General features: G+C 40.3%; 1 protein-coding gene across 3 annotated transcripts in view; it reads left to right on the top strand.

Moving 5' to 3' along the window:
- Positions 1 to 12,660: 12,660 nt before the first annotated feature.
- Slc44a1 (solute carrier family 44 member 1) overlaps positions 12,661 to 20,635 on the top strand; it is a 215,032-nt gene continuing 207,057 nt past the window's right edge. For 2 of the 3 annotated variants that reach the window (XM_074051339.1, XM_074051338.1), the window contains exon 1: positions 12,662 to 12,813. In XM_074051339.1, the coding sequence (XP_073907440.1) occupies positions 12,781 to 12,813 (33 nt within the window). In that variant the 5' untranslated portion in view covers positions 12,662 to 12,780. Of the gene's footprint in view, positions 12,814 to 20,635 lie in introns of all 3 variants that reach the window. The other variant, XM_074051337.1, reaches the window with a different exon arrangement.

The following is a 20,635-nucleotide window of genomic DNA, read 5'->3' as shown; positions in this document are numbered from 1 at the left end:
CCCTCATCATCTCAGTCTCCAAAGGAGCTAGGATTACAGGTATGAGTCACTGGCATCCAGCTGAAATGCATAACTTTTAAGTTGTTAATTTCTTTAAAACAAGAAAATGATTATTACTGATAAGAATTTTAACATCTACAGCAGTAAATTAAACGTGGTTTGTTTCAGGTGTCAAACAAGCAAGGCACATTGTTGCAGCCTTGTGAAATGCTCTCCCTCCAGAACTTATGCAACTTGTACAAGGTCCCACAGTCTATAATTTGCAAAGCTGGCTTCACATTTGTCTGACTCCAGAGCCCAAAATTGCAACCATGGTGTCAGGATGTTTGGCCTGCTAACACGAAAGGCAAAGGGAGGAATGAAGGTTGTTGAGCATAAGGTTCCTTTTATAAAAGGAGCCGTGTTCAGGGAAGTTCATTACTCTTACCACAAACCTTGATTCCTAGATTGTAAATTATCTACATCAATACTCTGCTGAGCAATTACCTAGGGTCCTGAAAAGGTTTATGTACCTTCTCTAGGAAGCAATTTACTTTCCTTTCTCAGGAGGGAAAAAAAATCCATTGGGCTTATAAATAAGACATTTTTCTCCTTTTAGTCACTTAAATAGACATTAATTTTTTTTCTAAATAATATTAAAATAATATAGAGGACCTACCTTCAGTAGAGTCTAGAAAAGGACGTGATGAAGCAACAAAATGGGCTTGTTCAATAGGTTGATACCTGAAGGCTTTGGTGCTCATTCTGTATTACATGTGCCTTGACATTTACTTGCTAGAGAAGCTCTAACATTTACAGTGTTTTTAAATGTGAGACGGCTCTCAAGCCACAACTTTTAATTCCACTGTGACATTATCCCTTCCTTTTCCCTGAAGTCATGAATGAGTTGTATTTGGCATCACATGATGAAAATTGCTGATATCAGAAAAAGGACTGCTAATAGAATCAGACTTGAATGCGTGCAGTGTTGGCATCAGGTTACTGAAGTCTTCTGGCAAAACTTCAAGCAGAACTTTCAGCTAAAACTCTCATTATGGAAGGCCTTATATTTCTAGGAATACACTTATGGGGGAGAAAGAGGAACAGGAAGAAGAAATGAAAAGGATTAAGATTTAACATTCTTGAGGATATGTTATAGGTCATGAAGTTTCCCTACTTTCATCTTCACATCCATGTAATGAAGACTTCTCTTCATCTTTACTTTACAGAAGGTGAAGGCTTTTAGCAGAGGCTAAGGAACTTGTCCAAGGTCTCAGAATGAGTAAGTAGTAAGATGGGTTTGTAAGCTCACCTGTGTCAAGTCCAGAGCTCTTTCCTCCATATGACAGCTGCCTTTCTACACCATGGTCACTTCTGCCCCGACAACAGCAGTATAAAGTTATGAAAAGAAGCTGCAGTGGTTAAGGGCACAGATTCTGAAGTTGGACAGCTTGGGTATAGATGCCAATCTTAGTACCTGAGAGCTATTGGACAATGAGTAAATTATTACCTCTTGGAATAGTAGCAGGGAAAATAGGCTTACCAACTAATTCATTTTTCCTGCATTTCCTCCCCTCCCCCTTGGTCTATGTAAGAACATGTGACAAATACTAAGTAATAAAATGCAACCAAAAGTGAAGTATGTCTGGGACTGAAGCACTTAAAAAAAAATCCATAGGCAATTATCCAAATCCTTTCTTCCCCCTAAGAGGTTGGAAGAACTCAAGATATTCAAGGTGCAAATAAAATATCTTAGAGCCTTCATTAGAGCCTCCATAAGCCTGGGAACCTGAATGACTACACAGAGCAGACACTCCCAAATCCACCTCTCCTTTAGTGAGTCAACTGCTGTGTTACTCACACTGTGAGAGAGAAATAAACCCTCATTTTATTAAACCACCTAGATTTGAGGGTGACTTCATTACAGCAGCATAATCCAGTCTATCTAGACTATTTTTTACACCTTATTTTACTATTCTCTAAAATAGTGATAATAATTTTTACTTAATGGAATTACCATGAAGATGAAATGAGACTTTTATGTGCCATACCTCAATAGATTATCAAACTAGCCAGAGGCAAGAAGAAAGAATTGAATATATGGCAATCTTGGAGAATTGTTATGTTTTCTCTTTTCCCAAAAGAAGAGGAAAATGGACTATATGATGTTCAAAGACTTCTTGCCGCCAGCTGCAGTCTTCTGTTACTTTTCACCTCTAAATTTCTCTCTGACCTGAGGATTTGGTCATTCCATTGTTCAACTCAGATTTACTGGTGACTATTATATGTCAAATGCTTTACTGAGAATTGATCTCAAAGACAGGCCATAGTAGGGTAATCTGGACTTTTTTCTCTGAATTGAAATGAAAGACAGCTATACATTTTCTGACAATGAAAAGTAGATGGGCTGGAGAACCTTGACATAGTCTCTTTTTTTCCCATTTGAAGAAACCATAAATGAAACTTTCCAGAAGGCAGCCTAGAGAGGCTGGTGACAGTCATGAGCAGGCCCTTTGGGAAGGAAACAGCATGTCATTTTTGCTTTAGTACTCTTTTAAATGTCTTTCTACATTCCTGCAACTAGCTGAGGGGGAGTAAGAGAGCAAAGCTGTCAGACCAGCAGCATCTTAATTATGGAGATTAGAAATATTTTATGCAATTGAAACAACCTCTTCAAATTACATGGTATTAGGGAAAATGACTCTGTCTAGCACCAATGAGAAAGGAAGAAAGGAACTCAGAGAGAAAAAATAGGTGGATTTTGACAGTTTGTCCAATAAAATAATAATCGGAAAAGAAACTTTAAAACCAGGCTCATGCTGCAATTTTCATTGCCTGACACATATCTCTTAACGGGACTTGAGGGAAGCTGGGAATGACTGTAGCTAAGCTTCAAACTGCTACTACAGCCAGACCTCATGGCCTCCCCCTCCCTTTTCATCCATTTTGTTCTTGCCACACTAGGTGGCAAGCTATATTGGAGCACTTGGGAAGTAAGTAAGTTGGTGGTCAAGTCAGGCTTGCTTCTCAGGGCACCCATGTCCTTTGCTCAGTGGGAGAAATATCAGTTAGCATCCCTGAAGTGGTACCTTGGTATGTATTCTTAGATAGTTCAATTACTTCCCATGGCCTAGTAATTTCCTGCCAGGCATAGGAGCCATTTGGTTTTACAAGAATTGAAGCCCTTGGAGAGCATTCTGAAGACTGAATGCTTTGGAAAAGAATATGGAGGAATCCATCAATCATACTTAAGCATCATTTTGCTGTATTGAGCAGGGGAGTTGATGAGTAAAGGTATAGCTTTAGCATCTACTGCTTTATTATTTAATCTTGCCTCCCTTAAGTCCTCCCTGAAAGATATCATCATAGCAATCTTTTTAAAGCAAAAGTTTTGCTCAACATCTTTTGGGTCATCTTGTTGATAGGAAGTGCAAACTCCAAGGCCTATGGATGCCAAGGGGTAATGTAGATAAATGAAACTTGCCCCTGTCAGAAGAGACTTTGGAGAGTGTTAGTCACTATGGCAAATAGGAGAGCCCATGCCATTATCTCCCATTCCATAGGCTTTTCTTACACTGTGACACTGATATTTCTTCCATCAAGGGTAGGACTTGGGGAGCATCTATGGTCCCTTCCCTTGAAACTGAATGGGCCTGTGACTATAGCAAAAGTGATGACATGTGCTTTCTGAGGTCAGGTTATAAAAGGTAATGCAGTCTCCACCCAGTTTTCCTGGGATGCTTACTCTTAGAACCCAGGCACCATGCTGCAAGGAAGCCTAGGTCACATGGCAATACCACAAGTAGGAATTCTGGCTGAAAACCAACAGCCAAATCAACCACCAGGCATATGAATGAGGAAACTTCAAGATAAGTCCTGCCTCCTGAAATTTGGAGGCTACTTAAAAAGCTAAACATTGATCTACCATTTGATCCAGCAATACCACTCTTGGGGATATACCCAAAAGACTGTGACACAGGTTACTCCAGAGGCACCTGCACACCCATATTTATTGCAGCACTATTCACAATAGCCAAGTTATGGAAACAGCCAAGATGCCCCACTACTGGTGAATGGATCAAGAAAATGTGGTATCTATACACAATGGAATTTTATGCAGCCATGAAGAAGAACGAAATGTTATCATTCATTGATAAATGGATGGAATTGGAGAACATCACTCTGAGTGAGGTTAGCCTGGCCCAAAAGTCCAAAAATCATATGTTCTCCCTCATATGTGGACATTAGATTAAGGGCAAACACAACAAGGGGATTGGACTTTGAGCACATGATAAAAGTGAGAACACACAAGGAAGGGGTGAGGATAGGTAAGACACCTAAAAAATTAGCTAGCATTTGTTGCCCTTAATGCAGAGAAACTAAAGCAGATACCTTAAAAGCAACTGAGGCCAATAGGAGAAGGGGACCAGGAACTAGAAAAAAGGTTAGATCAAAAAGAATTAACCTAGAAGGTAACACACACGAACAGGAAATTAATGTGAGTCAACTCCCTGTATAGCTATCCTTATCTCAACCAGCCAAAACCCTTGTTCCTTCCTATTATTGCTTATACTCTCTCTTCAACAAAATTAGAGATAAGGGCAAAATAGTTTCTGCCGGGTATTGAGGGGGTGAGGGGGAGAGGGAGGGGGTGGAGTGGGTGGTAAGGGAGGGGGTAGGGGCAGGGGGGAGAAATGACCCAAGCCTTGTATGCACATATGAATAATAAAACAATAAAAAAAGGAAAATACTTTTAGTATGTCAATTTCCTAATTGAAAAAATAAAACCTGCTAAATAATATATATATTAAAAAAAAAAAAAAAGTCCTGCCTCCTCCACTATCTGACTATAGCTATGGGAGAACTGCCTGAGTAAGAGCTGCCTAGCTGAACCTACTCAGCCCTGATGAATAGGAATTTTGAACCCAAGGTCCAAACTCCTGGACTTCCACATGCCAGGTCTGGCCACTCACCCCTGTATGCCAAATAAAGAGGCATGAAGAAGGACAGAGAAAGGAGATTGTTTACACAGCCCAGGAGATGCTGTGAGAGAGGCAGAATAGGCACTCTGCCCATCTTCAGGCATCTCTGGGGTAAAGACAGGAGCGATAGTTGTAAATAGACAAAAGAACTGAGGACAGCCACTAGTGATGAATGGATTAAGAAAATGTGGTATTTATACACAATATAATTTTACTCAGCCACAAAGGATGAAACTTTGTCATTCCCAGGTAAATTGATGGAACTGGAGAACATCATCCTAAGTGAAATTAGTCAGGCTCAGAAGGCCAAAAGTCACATGTTCTCCCTCATATGCAGATAATAGACTTAAAACAAATGCAGCAATATTATGGGTCACACCAAGGGGAGGCCATGCACGGAAGGGATAGGACAAGGGAAGGAAGTCAAAAACTTGAATGTGGTTGATGTGGTTGATAAGAATCTTAAACTGGCTGGGGCCACCATGGGAAGTGGACTAGGGAGAAGTGAAGAGGACTGGTAGAGATGAAACAATTGGGGTTGTAATACATATATACATGGAAACTCCCTGTGTAGATATCTTTATCTCAAACTAGCCAAACACCATGTTTCTCTTTTTATCTTTTATGTTTTTTCTTCTATAAAATTGGAGATCAGGAGGGCAGCACAGTTTCTGCCTGGAGGGGAGGGGAAGAGTTGGCACCGGTGGAAGGGGGAAGGTGGCAGGGAAAGGGGTAGGAGGATGATACAGTGCAAATAATGTGTACACACATATGTAAATGCAAAAATGATACCTGTTGAAACTTCCAGGAATCAGGGGAGGTAGGGGAGGATGCCAGAGAGCAGTGGAGGGGGTGAATTCAAGTATGATATATCTGATACATTATAAGAACCTTTGTAAACACTACAATGTACCCCCACCTAGCACAATAATATAAATAAACAAACAAACAAACAAATAGATAGATAGATAAATAAATAAAAAGAACTGGGGACAGGAGACAAAAGATATGCATACTTAAATAGTCCCAGTTACAGGTGTGTTCTGGTTGACCATTATCTCAGTCCAAAGGTTCCAGAGAAGGGTTCGAGAGAAGTTGTTACTGCTGTCATCATTTGAGGGACTTGCTCTGGTTCCCGTGAGATGATTACTTCTGCTCCAGGGTGCAACCTTATCATAATAGGTAATTGTCCTCATTTGGGGGATGGTCTATCTGTCCTTCAAGGCTCTGCCATTTCTTAGGGTAGTTTCGGTTCCTGTCATAAAGGCATTATTGATCATTCCTGTCCTTCCTTGATTTCAAGGTGACTGCAAGAGAGAATGACTCAGAACAAAGATCAACAGGTACAAAATGGAGACAGAGATGTCAAGGTTTTCTCCTGTTCTTTGTTAATTCTTGGGCCCAAGTAAGGAGTCAGTGCTTTTCAGCAAAAACAGTTTAAGTACCTCTAACACCTGGAACTGTGAAAGATGATAATAAGTGATTGTTGTTTAGTCATAAAGGTTTAGTTTGGTTTATGATACAACAATACATAACCGGAACATCCAATAGATTTTATTCACTTCTCAGCCTGCACCTTTGCTTAAGCCATTTTCCCCTCTAGAATTCTTTTTTGCTGCCCCAGCACCCACCCACTTATCCAAAGGTACCTGTTTTTCAAGGGCCAGCTGAGATGACTCTTCTTCCACAAAGCCTTTCCTAATCATGGAATTTGTGATCTTTCTCTGTGCTGTGGACACTTGCATTTCTTTCATGAATAATGGGTCATTTGGGAGGACCCTTTCTCTTCATAGTCATTTAACCAAAATATTTCAATATAAATAAAAATATTGCACTGTTGTTTTAAGAAATAGTACATGCTTTTGTCAAAACAATAAGCACTACAGAAGTCTATAATTTAGAAAGCATCTCTCTTACCTCTGTCTTGCTCTACCTTGCCCTGATTAGCCCGACAGGATCTGAAATGTGTCCCCTCAAATTCCTGTGCTAGAAACTTAGTTCCCAATGCAGCAGTTTTAAGAAGCAGTGTCTTGGGGGGGGGGGGCTTAAATCATGAGAGCTCTGCCCTAATGTCCTCATGAATGGATTTAATGTCATTATAAAAAGGGCTTTGTAGGAATGGGTTTGTTTTCTTTTGCTTTTCTGCCACCTGAGGACATAGTGTTCGTCCCTGTTTGCCCTTTCACTTTCCTCCATGTAAGGGCACAGCAAGGAGACCAGCTGCTAGTTCCTTGATCTTGGACTTCTTAGCTTCCAGAACTGTGAAAAATAAAATTAGTTTCTTTATAAATTACCCAGTCTCAGGCATTTTGTTATAGCAGCACAAAATGGACTGATAGAAATCTTATTTCCTCTGCCACAAACAGATTGGTATTCATCCCTCACAACCTCTTCAATATGTGTATGTGCACACGTGCAATTTACATTAGCAGGATTCCATCATAATACTGTTTTATAAACTGCTTTTTTTTTTTGGTTGATGGCATATTGTGAAAATGTGGTAGGTACACTTTGTCATGTCACTCTCTCTCTCTCTCTCTCTCTCTCTCTCTCTCTCTCTCTCTAAACCATATTTCCTATTATTTAACCAATTACTTTACCTATCTTCTATATAAAGGAATTTAGGTTTTCCTCAATTTTTCCTTTTTGAAAATAATACTGTATTGCTATTAGACATTACCAGGAGAAGAATTGCTTGGTTTAAAAAATGTACCTTTTAAATTTTGATAGAGATTCTTAAATTCCTCTCCAGAAAGACAGTAACTATTTATATACCCCATAAATTGTGTAGAGAGTTCTGTGGTCTTCCCTGACACTGGTTATTATTAAGCTTTTAAATCTTTGCCAAATTGTTAGGTATGGAATGATATCTTCTAATTTTTTAACTTACAGTTTTATTATTATTGAGGCTGAGCAGCATTTCACATTTTATTAGTCCTGTATTTCTTTCACTGTGGAGTGTTTTTATTTTAAAAATAGGAACCTCATGTCTATTATGAAAACCTTTCCTATAGGCTTTGCAAGTATTATTTTTGTTTGTCATTTGTATTATTTGTGGTATCTTTTGTATCAGGAGTTTTAAAATGTTTATACAGTTAATCCTTAATCTGTTTTTGCTAAAGTGTTAGGCTATATTGTCATCCAAAGGAAAGCCCTCTATGTAAAAATAAATGTATTTTATTTCAGAAGTTTTATAGGAAAAAATTACATTTAAAAATACATTTTTGGGTTGGGGGAGGTGATACTGGAGTTTGAACTCAGGGCTTTACACTTGTCAAGCAGGTGCTAATCATTTAAAATGCTAGACAAGCTTTTCTTTGAGACATTCTACGCACTTACAAATCCAGATTCCTAGAGACTCATCGACAAAATGCCTTCTATCCATTGAAAAACATGTATGAAACATTTCTAGATATCAAACTGTTTTCTTGATATTTGGTACACAGTGGGAACTTGTCTAGTAGAGGTAAGGATACAGGGGTAAACAGGAAAAAAATGGTTATGTAGTATTTTTTAATTAACAAAAGAAATCAGTTTCACTGGACCTTTTCTAATCTTATATAGCTGCAGACTCATTCCTCTCATTACCTTTAAACTATACTCTAAGCCTTGGTTTAAGTTTTCCCTCCCTCCACTAGAATGTAAGTGAGTAGAGGGTGAGGGATGTACCTTTACTTGTCTTGGAATTCCTGGCACCTAGCTAGGTATTAGCTCAAGAAATGTATTGTTAAATAAATGAATTTCCTTACTTTGCCAACTGCCTTCTTCCTTTTCAATGTAATATTCACGAATCTGCCTCCATTTCTCCCTCTTCCTTATCCCTACCCCTCAAAATAAAAATCAACACTAGCCTTACCTTAGAAACAGCTCAAATCACGGAAGACCAATGTTTGAGCATGTGCTAATTAAAACCAATCACATTTAGTTCATAGGAAAGTCAATTTTACAAAATTACAGAATGAATTGAATGACTACAAAAATAATGTCATTCAGAAAATAGAGGAAATGTTAAACCTCTCCAAACACAAGTTCACAGCAAGCAGTTTTTAGAAAATTTATAAGTTATCTAATCTTGCAACAAAAATCCAAGTGAAACCATAAATAAAAGTCAGGGTTATTAATTAACACTGGAGTAACATCAGTTTACTAGTGGGCAGAAACAAAGTTGCAGAGCTAAGGATTTATGAATCTCTCCAGAGTCTTGCTAGAAACAATGTTCTCTTTTTCTCTTAATGCCAGAGTTTAGAAAAGATCTTTCCAGGAGGGGTCTCTAACTTCTGAGTTTAACTGGGAGGCAGGGATACATTTCTAAAGTCTCAAATAGAAACCTGCTCTTGCCTCTCAGGTAATGAATGAACAGTTAAAGCCCTTGGTTACAATTAGTTTTTGCTTTTGGAGTATATCCCAGGAGTGATATGTGAATGTTCCGGTTGTGAGGCAGATCTGGAAGCTGGGACTCTCCTGAAGCAAATGTGCTCTTGTGGGATGTAGCTGTGAACACAGTACATGCTAAAATATAAATAACACAGCCAAAGCATCAAATGTCACGGTTTTTAAATTAGAGGATTATTCTGAGCAGTTACAGATATATGCACATACAGATGCATTTACTTTCTATTGCCCTCAAACCTGAAACCATGTGAACAACAAGTCAGGCTTTATTAAAATCAGTGGGAAAACTATTAGTTTTTAGTGGTTTGCCTCCGTGAATGACCAGCACCAAGCCTCCATTTGAAGCTGGAAACCCTGGAATTCACACGGCCAATTATGCAATACTAGACCATTGGGAAGCATTTCTGGCTGGCTCAGCTGGTGATCTGATTTTACCCTGCAGCACCAAGATTGATAGACCTTATAATTTTATCCCAGTTAGTAACAGGCACTGTTCTTACATAAGTTTTTTTTTTTAAACCCTTTTTCATTAAAAAAAAAAACAACAAAAAAAAACAACTAAGAAAAACAAATCTAAGTCCTTCCTAAGGGACTTGCCCTGATGACATCTCAAGGTGGTAAGATCAGTGCCATGATCCCTGGCTAGAAAAAAAAAATCTATTTCCTGATTTCTGAATTTGCCGTAGTTGAATTTCATTGAACACTGTATGTATTTGTTTATGAGAAAAGAATAAAAAGAAACAATAATTTTCCCCCTCTAAATCTTTTATTTATTATTATTATTATTGGTGCTGGGGACTGAACCCAGCACATGCTCTGCCTCAGAGTTACACCTCCAGTATCTAAATCATCCTTTTATGAAGCTTTTTTGCTTTTTATGGGTATGGGAAAGAGACTGGTTCTTAGAAGGTACAGAGTATCAATGCAGGAGCTGTTAGTTTCTCTCATGTGCATGCTAATGGTGAGGTATAATTATAAAACATCACATTCATATGCATATATGTTGCATACATACATAATCAGTATGTTTACAAAGCAACTTGCAAAACCTTAGAACTCCTAGTTCTATTAACTCTTAAAGGGAAAACCAGAGTTAAGATCAAGCACAATGCAATGTGCTACCTTTCAATTCTATTCACTCATCATCCATCCATGTCGAGGAAAGAGATCTTCAAAGAAGTAAAATACATCTTTATGAAGCTCTGTTACAGCCTGTTACATATTTAACTGCTTCTACAGTCTTAATTATAAAATAAGCACTAGCTACTACATGGAAAAAGTGCTATAGCCAAAAAGGTTTTTATAATCTGAGAGAAATGGTCCCATATTGACTCTGCTAAGAGAAACAACTCCTCTTTCCTTGATTATAAATAAGGAAGACAGATGGCTTCTTGTTTAAGGCTGTAATTTTACTTTCAGCCTCCTCCCTGAGTTAAAAACAAGATGTCCTTTTCTGGCTTTGAGGGAAAATCTCAAGGGAAGGTTTTTTATTCCTGGCTGTATTGAATAATTCAACAAACATTCCAGAGAGCTGAGGGAGATACAAAGGCGAAAATACCTTCTTAAGTTCTCAGGGAGTTTATAGTCTAATTGTGGAGATTATAAATCAGAATTGGGACCAGGGTCATTAAAGTGTTATTTCTACACTTCCATTTAATGGCCTACTGGTTACCAGTGACACACTTAGGATTCACCAGCTCTGTGATATGATGGAGCCTCTGATCCAACTGGAACACTGAGAAAACGGAGAAGATTTAGTGGTCTTAAGCAGCACTTGCTGAGTGCTTACTCATCTACCAGCTGCCTTCTTGTGTTATTTATTCTTAACAACCCTTTGCAGTCATCTCTGTTATCAACATTTCACAGAGGAGGAGAAAGAGGTTCAGAGAAGCAATTCATCCATACTTCCAGACCCAGGAAATGATAAGGGAACACACCAATAGGAACTCTCCTCCTTCCCTGGCCTTTTTTTTTTTTTTTTTTTTGTTTCCAGATTCCTATTCCAACTTTTCTGTTATTAGATTTTGTTTCAATGCACATGAAATTAACTTTTGTGCTCCTTTCTTCTCCTTAGACTTTGAGTAATTTTGCGGTGGTCTCACTCTCTTGCATCTTCGCAAATAAACCGTTTTTTGTTTTTTATGACGGATTCTGTCTGAGACACTTGACAGGATGAAATGAGATGTGAAGAGGCTTGTAACAGGCTCGGTACATGGTTCTGTTACAATTAACCACGATCTTTAGTTTTATTCCTGCCACCTTTTAAATGTTTTTTTTTTTTTCACCTGTCACTATTTCTGAAGATTCTTGGGTTGACCATTTTTTGAAGGTAGTGACCATGTCTATTCCAACCTGTTGCTACCCCCGGAGTGTATTAATTTTAGCCTCAGGGACTTGTAAGAGAGCAGGAACTTTGCCACTTTTGTTCACCTCTTTATTTTCAGTGCCTATAAGGTACTAGAACTTAGACTCTTCATAAATATTTTATGAGTGGATACCCATTACTGCTTTTCTTGCGGACTACCTTGTAGAAGTCAGTTCAGTTCAGATCTAACATGGTTTTGACTTGAGCCTCTTCCCCATTTCCGGCTCATTACAAGCTCGACTTGGGTGCATTCCACAACGCTCTCAATTCCCTCCGAGGCTTAGTTTCCACATCAGCAAAATGGGGACAGTAGCAACAGTTGGTTCTTTCTCCTCGTCTTCTATCACCTATTCCTTCTTCAGGGAAGACTGATTTTTGTACGCAGCCGACAAAGCGGCAGTCACCAGGGAACGCTGCAGCTTGCCCCGCGGGGAGAGGGAGAGCCCGCCGGTGGCAGCGCAGTGCCCTCAGGGTCCGGAAGCAGCCCGGTTCCATTTAGACGGCGAGCCAGCCAGCTTCTTGAGCGCCTCGCCCTAGACGCCCTCTCGCCCCGAGGCAGCGCTCAGTCTCGGTGTCACCGCGAAATGGGCCCGGAGTCGCGCAAGCTCCACCGCACGTCCAAAGGCCCGGCCGCGTTCTGGCTGCCGCCGCCCTGCAGTTCGCGCGGCGCTGCACTGGGGGCGGGGAGTCTGATGGGAGACGCGCACCGCGCTGAGGAGGCGGCAGCCGGGGAGAGGGAGCGGGAGAGGGACTGGGCGCGGGTGGTGGGAGGCGGGGGATAGGGGGAGGTGCCGCCGCCGCCGCCCGCCCCTTTCCGCTGGGAAGCAGCTGCAGCAGCAGGAGCAGAGCAGGAGCAGCGCCGCCGCCGCCGCCGCCGGGGGATGTGGCCGGCGCCTGCCCCGAGCCGCGCCGCCTCCTGAGTACTCGCCGCCGCCGTCGTCGTCGCCAAGTCGTGCGGGGCCAGGCCGCGCCCTCCCCGGGCGCCCGCCGGCTCGCATGCCGAGGGGCTCCGGGGCGTAGCTGCGCGCCCGGCGCCGCCTCCGGGCTCCCCCCGGCCCCGCCATGGGCTGCTGCAGCTCCGCCTCCGCCGCGCAGGTGAGGGTGCTCCCGCCTCCGGGCCGTCCGTCCGGATGCCTCCCTTCGCCCTCCGCGCGCTCCGAGATCCCCTCGCGCCTGTCCCTCCCGCGCGTCCCGCAGATGCTCCGGCAGCTGCCGACCGCAGGCGCCTCTTCGCGGCCCCCGGTGCGCGCTCAGCTCGCTCCGGCCCTTTCCCGACTTGGCCTCCTCCTCCCGGTCACACCTGAGCGGCCCGTCCCGCCGCCTGCAGGTTGAGGCTCCACGGGCGCCTCCTCTGCCCCAGGTGGCATCCGCTGTCCTCGCCGTCCGGGCCTTGCTTCTCTCTTCCCTCCGCCGTGGAGTCACCCCGCCACCCTCCGACTGTTTTCTGTGTACCCCCAGCTTGGGCTCTTCACCTCTCCCACCTATTTCCAGTTTCTGCTCTATTCTTTCCCCTTGCCCGCCGTCCCCCGCCCCGGCCGGGCTCAAGTGTTCCAGCGAGTCCGGGAACCCTTCCACGGCCCATTTCTCAGATGCCACCAGCTGGCTTCCCACCCCATCCCCCCTAATGCCTTGACCCCGGGCACCGCGGCCTCTCCGCAACCCCAGGCCCCTGCGGGAGCGCGCGCCGAGGCTGGGCTGGGAAGGAGATTGGGTACCTGGTGGGTGACGGGCGCGTTACGGAAACTCCCTCTTTGTTGCCAGTGTAACAGGAGGAAGAGGGGCCGAATTTAGTTTTTCTGTGGGCACTGGCTGAATGTTGTCGCGGAGGGCTGAGATGCAGAGATTTCTCCCAGCTTCCACCCTGCCCCCATCCAAATTTCGCTAACCTCCTTCTCTCTTTCCGATCCGAGCCCTAAACCTGGGTGGAAATGTTTTAAACAACTGTGTAAGGATCAAATGTAATAGAACTTGACTGCTGGCCACTTAATAACTGAGAGGACCTGTTTGTAAATTACCTAATTTAGTGGATTAGTGAGTGTATTTACAAATACGGTAAAAAGCAATCAAGAATACTGCATCAAACTGTCTGGTGGTGGTGTATGAAAAATAGGCTCTGACAACGCCTGGGATGTAATCTCCACAGTTTCATTAGCGTAGAATTTAACAGTGACTGTGATTTGTTTGTTTTCTTTCTTTTTTTGTGGGGGGGGGGTGGGTTGAGAAACAGGCTCTTGTTTATAGAAATAGGCTGGTTGGTTTTTGGTGAAGAAAAAAATTGTTAGTTTGGGGAAAAATTTCCCCCAGAGATCTAGCATCTGTGATAATGCCAGAATTATTTTGCTGCTGCTAAATGACTATATATAACTCAGTTTTAAATAACCTGCATACTTGTTCTGAAAATCTGAGATCTGCTAGAGAGAAAATGACAAGAATTCCAGATGATTGGAGGACATTTATGTTTTATTAGATATTTGTCCCTATTTGTCCATTTCTTATGCTGATTGGTTTAGTTAAACCTTCCTATTCAGTTAGAATAGCAAACAAGAACTGAGTGTGGTTGGTGTTAGGGAAGGCTGGATCAGGGTTTTCTTGTTAACATATGAAGGTGGTACACATAACATTCAACTGGTTAAGGATTTTGGGGAGGGGACATTTAGTTGGGTACTGCTCATCTAATATTTACCTAAATATAATTTTCACCAAAGAGATATCTTTCAGATTGCCTTCTTTTTCAGAATTGGGTTACTTTGCATTGTCTTTTGGTGGTGAAATGCTGTTTAGACAGGAAAGTATTGATAGTTTATGGGTGGCTTGTTCAGTGCATGAAACATTTAATTTGGTAGGGATGGATTCTGCACCAGAACTTTAAATAGATGGTGGGCCTTGCATTTGTCTAGGTCCACATCATACTTCTCAACATCCTGCACATACATTCTTTTTGACTTTTCCTCCTCTCGCAGCCACTGTTTCCTTCATCCATGTTTTACAGACAAGATGCATGTCATGCACCCAAGGGGTACATTTTTTTCTGTGGATTCCTATAGCCCTATAGCCAATCAGCAGCTGTCACATGCCTTTGAGTTCAGCTTCAGGGACTTGTAGTGTTCAGTGGAGCATTAAGGAGGCAGATTTTTGTGCCAAGGAGCTGGTCATCCTTTTTTTTTTTTTTGAGATGTTTGGCATAATTCTTCATTTATAAAGTGTTAGCAGTCTCCTCCCAGAAGCATCAAGAATTAGAATATCACAATATCTATATGTGTTATGTTCAAACAAAATAGGGATGCAACTTTAAATCTTCTCCATATGTAAACCTTCATCTACTGAGCCTCTCTTAGAGGCCTCAAATGTATTTCAGGCAGAATATGTTTATTTCATCCTTTCTACTGAATTGTGAGTTTCTTGAGTATAGGGACTGCTTTTGTTTTCCTATTTTTGTATTTGCTGCAGTGTCTAACTGTACCGTGTACATAATAGTTGCTAAGCAGTAGTCATTTACCAGAATGTATACACACAAATTTGGACATCTGGCTGGCAAGTAACATTGAGTATGAATCCAACCCTGACCTATGTTTCATTTCCACTGTCTGGTTGATTAATTCCAACATGCCATTCTCTTCTGAACTCAAACCTGAACTATATAAATTAAAATTTGCCTGCCTTTCCCATACTCATTCTTATACGTTCTATCAGTGATACCATTAGCTTTTAAAATAGAGCAGGTTTTTTTCCTGTTCTCCCGTTAACTTGCTCAATGTGTATATTTTAGTTGAGGCAGTAGTTGTAATATCTTAAAGGAGCTTGTCTGCAAAGTCAAAACCACCTGCTTTGAGGTAATCTACAGCCCAGCTTAAGCTTTTCTCAGCGGTGTCATCAGCAACTTTGAAGCCCTGGTAGACTTTATCACTGTAAATAAAATATGTTTCTTTTTGTAATAGGGACTTGCTTTTGAAATATAATTTATTTCCCCTTGTAGTCTCTTGCCATGTTGTAGACGTTCATAAAAGAGTTTAATGGTCTTCCAAACTTTCATTTCTTGTAAGCTGTCCTGGTATTTTCATTTTCTTGGCTGTGTCTGGGGATCGTAATTTCCCATCAAAATACTAATCCTGTCTTCAGATTTAAATTTAAGAAGGGTGAAATGTGTCACATTCTATACTAGTATTTCATTGTTGAAGGAACATATTATTGGCACAGTAATTTGTGCTGTATCAAATATGTACATCTAATAATCTTAAGTGTTGAGTGAGCTAAGGCTCTTACAGAATTCAGGTTTTGAAATTTTTTTATTAGTGACCTCCATTATACATTGTTTAGTAATTGCTCAAAACAAGCCAATACATGATACCTTTTGCCTAAAAGTCCTTTTGAAGGGAACATTAAAGTAAGATAGTTTTGAGTTTCTTTTTACAGCACTAATCCTTCCTAAGACTCTTAAAATTTACTCCCATCTCTCCATAATTCCTTTCTTTTGTTATAACCTGACATAATTTCTATTCTTGTAATGTTAAACTTTAAAGTTCACATGTAAATCTTCAGATTTATTAAATGTTCTTTCCCATCGACAGACCAGTTTAAGTGAAGGAGGCTTTTGAAAGATTACTTAGCAAATTGCTGTAAGTCTTTGTCACTAATGGCTAGATCATTATTCCTCACAGCAGTGCTTTTGGAGGCCAGGAGATTTTGCAAGTGCTCTGAAGTTCTGTGTCCTTCAGGTCTAACCTTAGAAATTGAGAGAGGGATAGAAGAGAATCTTTCCAGTTGAACGAGTTACCCCTTGTCTGCCTGACTTCAGAAGACTTTTGTGTATTGTCTTCTCCCAGCGTCTTCAAATCGAGGGCTAGGTATTTAACTGCCTTTTTTTTTAAAAGCACTCTTACCATGTTTTGAGAGTAATGAAAACAATCAGAAGTGGTTCACAGGAACTGGTTACCATTTGAGTATGTTAACTGTGCACTAACAGAACTTTAATAATACTGTAGTCTACACCTGCTTTGTGGAATTGTAAGCAGATGGTAGAAATGAAGTTTGAAGAGTATAGAGGAAATTATCAACAGGAGACTTAGGTTCAATTAAAATAGGACCTGCAAAGTAAGCTTGCTCTAAGGAGCAAAACAGTTATGGCATAAATACTGTGCTGTTCCACTCCTCAAAATATGCAAGTCAAAAGTTGATGTCAAAATTGCCTAGAAAGTAATGGAGAAATGGGAATACTTTTTATATGGTTATTTTTCACAAACATTTTTTATGTTTTCAAGTTGATTTTACTCCCATTTTATAGCTGAAGAAATTGAGACTTGGAGAAGTCACAGAGCAATAGAGCTAAACATTAGCTCAGAACTTCTGAATCTGAATTATGTGCTTTTTCTTTGATGCTCATATGCATAGTTCCTAAATTCTAAATTGCAGGTCACTTTAAAAAAATCTTTAGAAATGGTCTATTTTGGAGGGAGAGGGGTTAAAGGAGAATGATGGAGGGGCTGAATTCAACTATGGTGTATTGTAAGAACTTTTGTAAATGTCACAATGTACCCCCAGTACAACAATTAATTAATCAAAAGAAATGGTCAATTTTGAGTTAAAGAATTTTCAAGTTAATTTTTTTTTTCTGGTACTGGGATCTGAACTAAGAACCTCGAACTTGGCGGGCAGGTGCTTTATCACTTGAGCCATACTCCCAGCCCTCCAAGTTAAATTTCATGTCACCATTTTGAACCTGCTGTAATTACCAACTGGGGAATAACATGTAACATAGCAAAGCCTGTCCACTGAGAATGCTTTCAGACTTAACCAAATACTATCAGATACTATTTGATATGTTGACAACTCTCATTTAAAAATGCTATTGGCTTGGGAAAATAATTATTTATAAGAATACATTCTGCCACTGATAATTGGTTGATTGTTTCTCTAGCTATCTTCCTCCTCAAACTACAAAGGAAGGATGAAATATTTCAGTTTTGTAAGCTTGGATTGGATTTTGGAGACTATAGTAGATATTAGATAAACCAGTATTTCTGTCTCACTTTTCTGTTGCTCCAAACTAGAACTTAAAAATATGAAGTGGCTGAGGTCAGAGAGACATGTCATGAAGTAGCTGGGACTAGAGGTCTACTTAATCTCGTAATCTTTTGCTCTTGTTAGTTCTTAATTTAGTTCGTTTCTTCTCAATCTTGGCTATTCATTAGAATCACTTGGAGAAATTTTAAAAAATACTGATGTCTAGGTTCCAGTCTTAGAGATTCTGCTTTAATTGGTCCTGGAGTGCTGCTTGGACAACAAAAATTTGTAAAGTTCCCCTGGTGATTCTCAATTGCCACAAAGACTCAAAACCATTGTTCCTTACCCCTTCTCTAGGTGATTTCATCTCCTTCACTGGTTTTAGTTACAGTCTGTATGCTGGCAATTCCCAAACCGAATCACTGAATTGAAACAAACTTTGTTATAAACAACTGTTGACACTAGAACCTTGTACAGGCAACTACACTCAGAATGTCTAAAACTGAAATCGAACTTAAAATTTGTTCCCTGTCCTAACCCCTATGTCTGTTTCAGTATGTCTAGTTCACCGAATGATATCAATGTCTTTGTGTGGATACCTGAGTCATGGGGGAAGCCTGCCTTCTATTCTTCCTAGCTAGTCACCACACCTTGTCTCTTACCTTCTCAATTTCACTGTCAGCACACCAGTCCAGTCTTATCATCTCCAGCATTGCCTTGGTTATAGATCTGTCTTCCTGCATCCATGCGTGCTCCCTTCTGATCTCATACTGCAGTCTTAATGATCTTTGAAAACTCCAGAACTGATTGATTGTGTTTCTCATGCTTAAAACTGCTTAGTGGTGCACTGGTGGAGTGGCTCAAGTGGTAGAGCGCCTGCCTAGCAAACATGAGGCCTTGAGTTCAAACCTCAATACTGCCAAAACAAACAAAAACTCAGTGGTTTCCCATTGCTTTTGAGATGAAGACCAGAATCCCTTAGCCTGGCCCATACAACCCTGTTTGGACTGGCCCCTTCTCTGCAGCATCATCTTTCCATGCTTTTCTTTACTCCTGTGCTTTAGCCTCACAGGTTCTTTGGTCAGTCATATAAGCTTTCCTCTTTAAGGCTTTAGAATGTACTTCTCACTTGCTTAGAAGACTCTTTGCTTTTCTCCCTGGCCTTTGGCTGATTACCTTAAGTTGCAGCCTAAAAATTCACTTCCTTGGAAAAGGGTTTTTTGACCCTTCAAACCAGGCCATGTCTACTCATTAAATTCCCAGTAGCCTTATGTTTTCCCTTTGAGCACTTAATAACAATAAGAATCTAATTATACAGTTACTATCAATGTGTACACCATGATTTGGCAAACTATAGCCCATGCACCAAATCTGACCTGCTAAACTTTTTTCTTATGGCTTGCAAGCTAAGAGTGGTATTTGCATTTTCAAATGGTTAAAACAAATCCAAAGAACATTTAATGAAAATTATATGAAATTTAAATATCATTGTCCACAAGTAAAGTTTTGCTGGGACACAGCCATACTTATTCATTTACTTATTGTCTGTAGCTGCTTTCCTATTCCGGTGATGGAATTGAGTATTTGTGACAGAGACCTTATGGTGTGCAAACATAAATATTTTCTCTATGGCCCTTTACTGAGAATGTTTGCTGATCCTTGTTCCAGATCGTGTTGATAGAGAAAGGATCTTGTCTGTTTTGTTTATTGCTGCCATTCTCTGTGTTTAACTGGTACCAGTGCATGGTAGGTACTTAAGAAATATTTAAATGAATTAACAAATACTCTCTTTCCTTTTAGTAGTGGATATGAATAAACTGCCTTAGCAACTCTGGTCCTTTAAAATTCAATATGGAATTTTTTTTTTTAATACCGAATTCTTTCTTAGAAGAGTCTCAACAAAAATTTCAGTACTCTCTTAATCAGCTTGTGCTTAATTCTGTTGTTAAAGTTTTTGATGTAGCAATATTCCCATTTGGTACTTTTTGTTTTCTTATTTGAAATAAAACATAACATGATTTTCCAAATTTTCATTTATGCTTTGTATTAAATTCAGTTATTAAAAAAGATTTGCATTATTCAGTGTGTGGGGGGGTAGTTTTTTCTCCCTTGCTGGCCTCTTCTAATTTCATAATATAGCAATAGTTGTATAATTGAACTTAATAAATACTGGTTTAATAAACTGTTGGGGTTTTATTTTGCAAAAATAACACCATTACTCCTTTTAGGTACTCTCTCTGACATACCATAACCAACTACATTTAGTAGAGAAACTCTTAAAAATGATTTTTTTATTCCAATTTTTAAGGTTTGCTAGGTACACTGAAAATTGTTAATCAGAAGTATTTTATTTCTAGATACATTTGTATAATGTCAAGTAAGGAAGACAGAAAAAGAGAAAATTGAAAAGAGGTAGTTCCTTCAGGATGTTTAAGTTGTAGCTAACTTAAGTAAAGTTAACTTTTGTAAATAGCATTGTGATAATATAGTGGTGATCAGGATGGCATAAGATTCATCATCCTAAGGCTCCTGGGGTGTATCTCAGCTGTAAGAAATAAACAAAACACCCTTAAATCTGCATAAATACTGGAAACATTAAGGAGACATCTCTTGTAAACCTGGGTGGGTGTGGGGCCTTCCAGGTACAGGTGGTTAGTTCAGTGCTTGGTTATGTCAAGGAGGTTTTCTCCTGATTTACATTGTTGTAACGAAAATAACTTTTCCTGACTTAGCACCCCTCCTGATCCTGACATAGTTGTGGCCTTTCTGACAGGCTTTTGCTGAGCTAACAATCTCCACTGGTTTTCCTTTAATAGGAATTGAGAGGTGGGGTATGTGTGGGGGAGCTGCATACTCATCCCTAAACAACATTTAGCAAGGGAAACCAATGTACCCTAGTAATTGGTTTAGACTAACCAGG

This window comes from Castor canadensis, chromosome 13 (assembly GCF_047511655.1).
Source record: "Castor canadensis chromosome 13, mCasCan1.hap1v2, whole genome shotgun sequence".
NCBI classification, from domain to species: Eukaryota; Metazoa; Chordata; class Mammalia; order Rodentia; family Castoridae; genus Castor; species Castor canadensis.
This window is presented reverse-complemented; position numbering and strand designations above follow the sequence as displayed.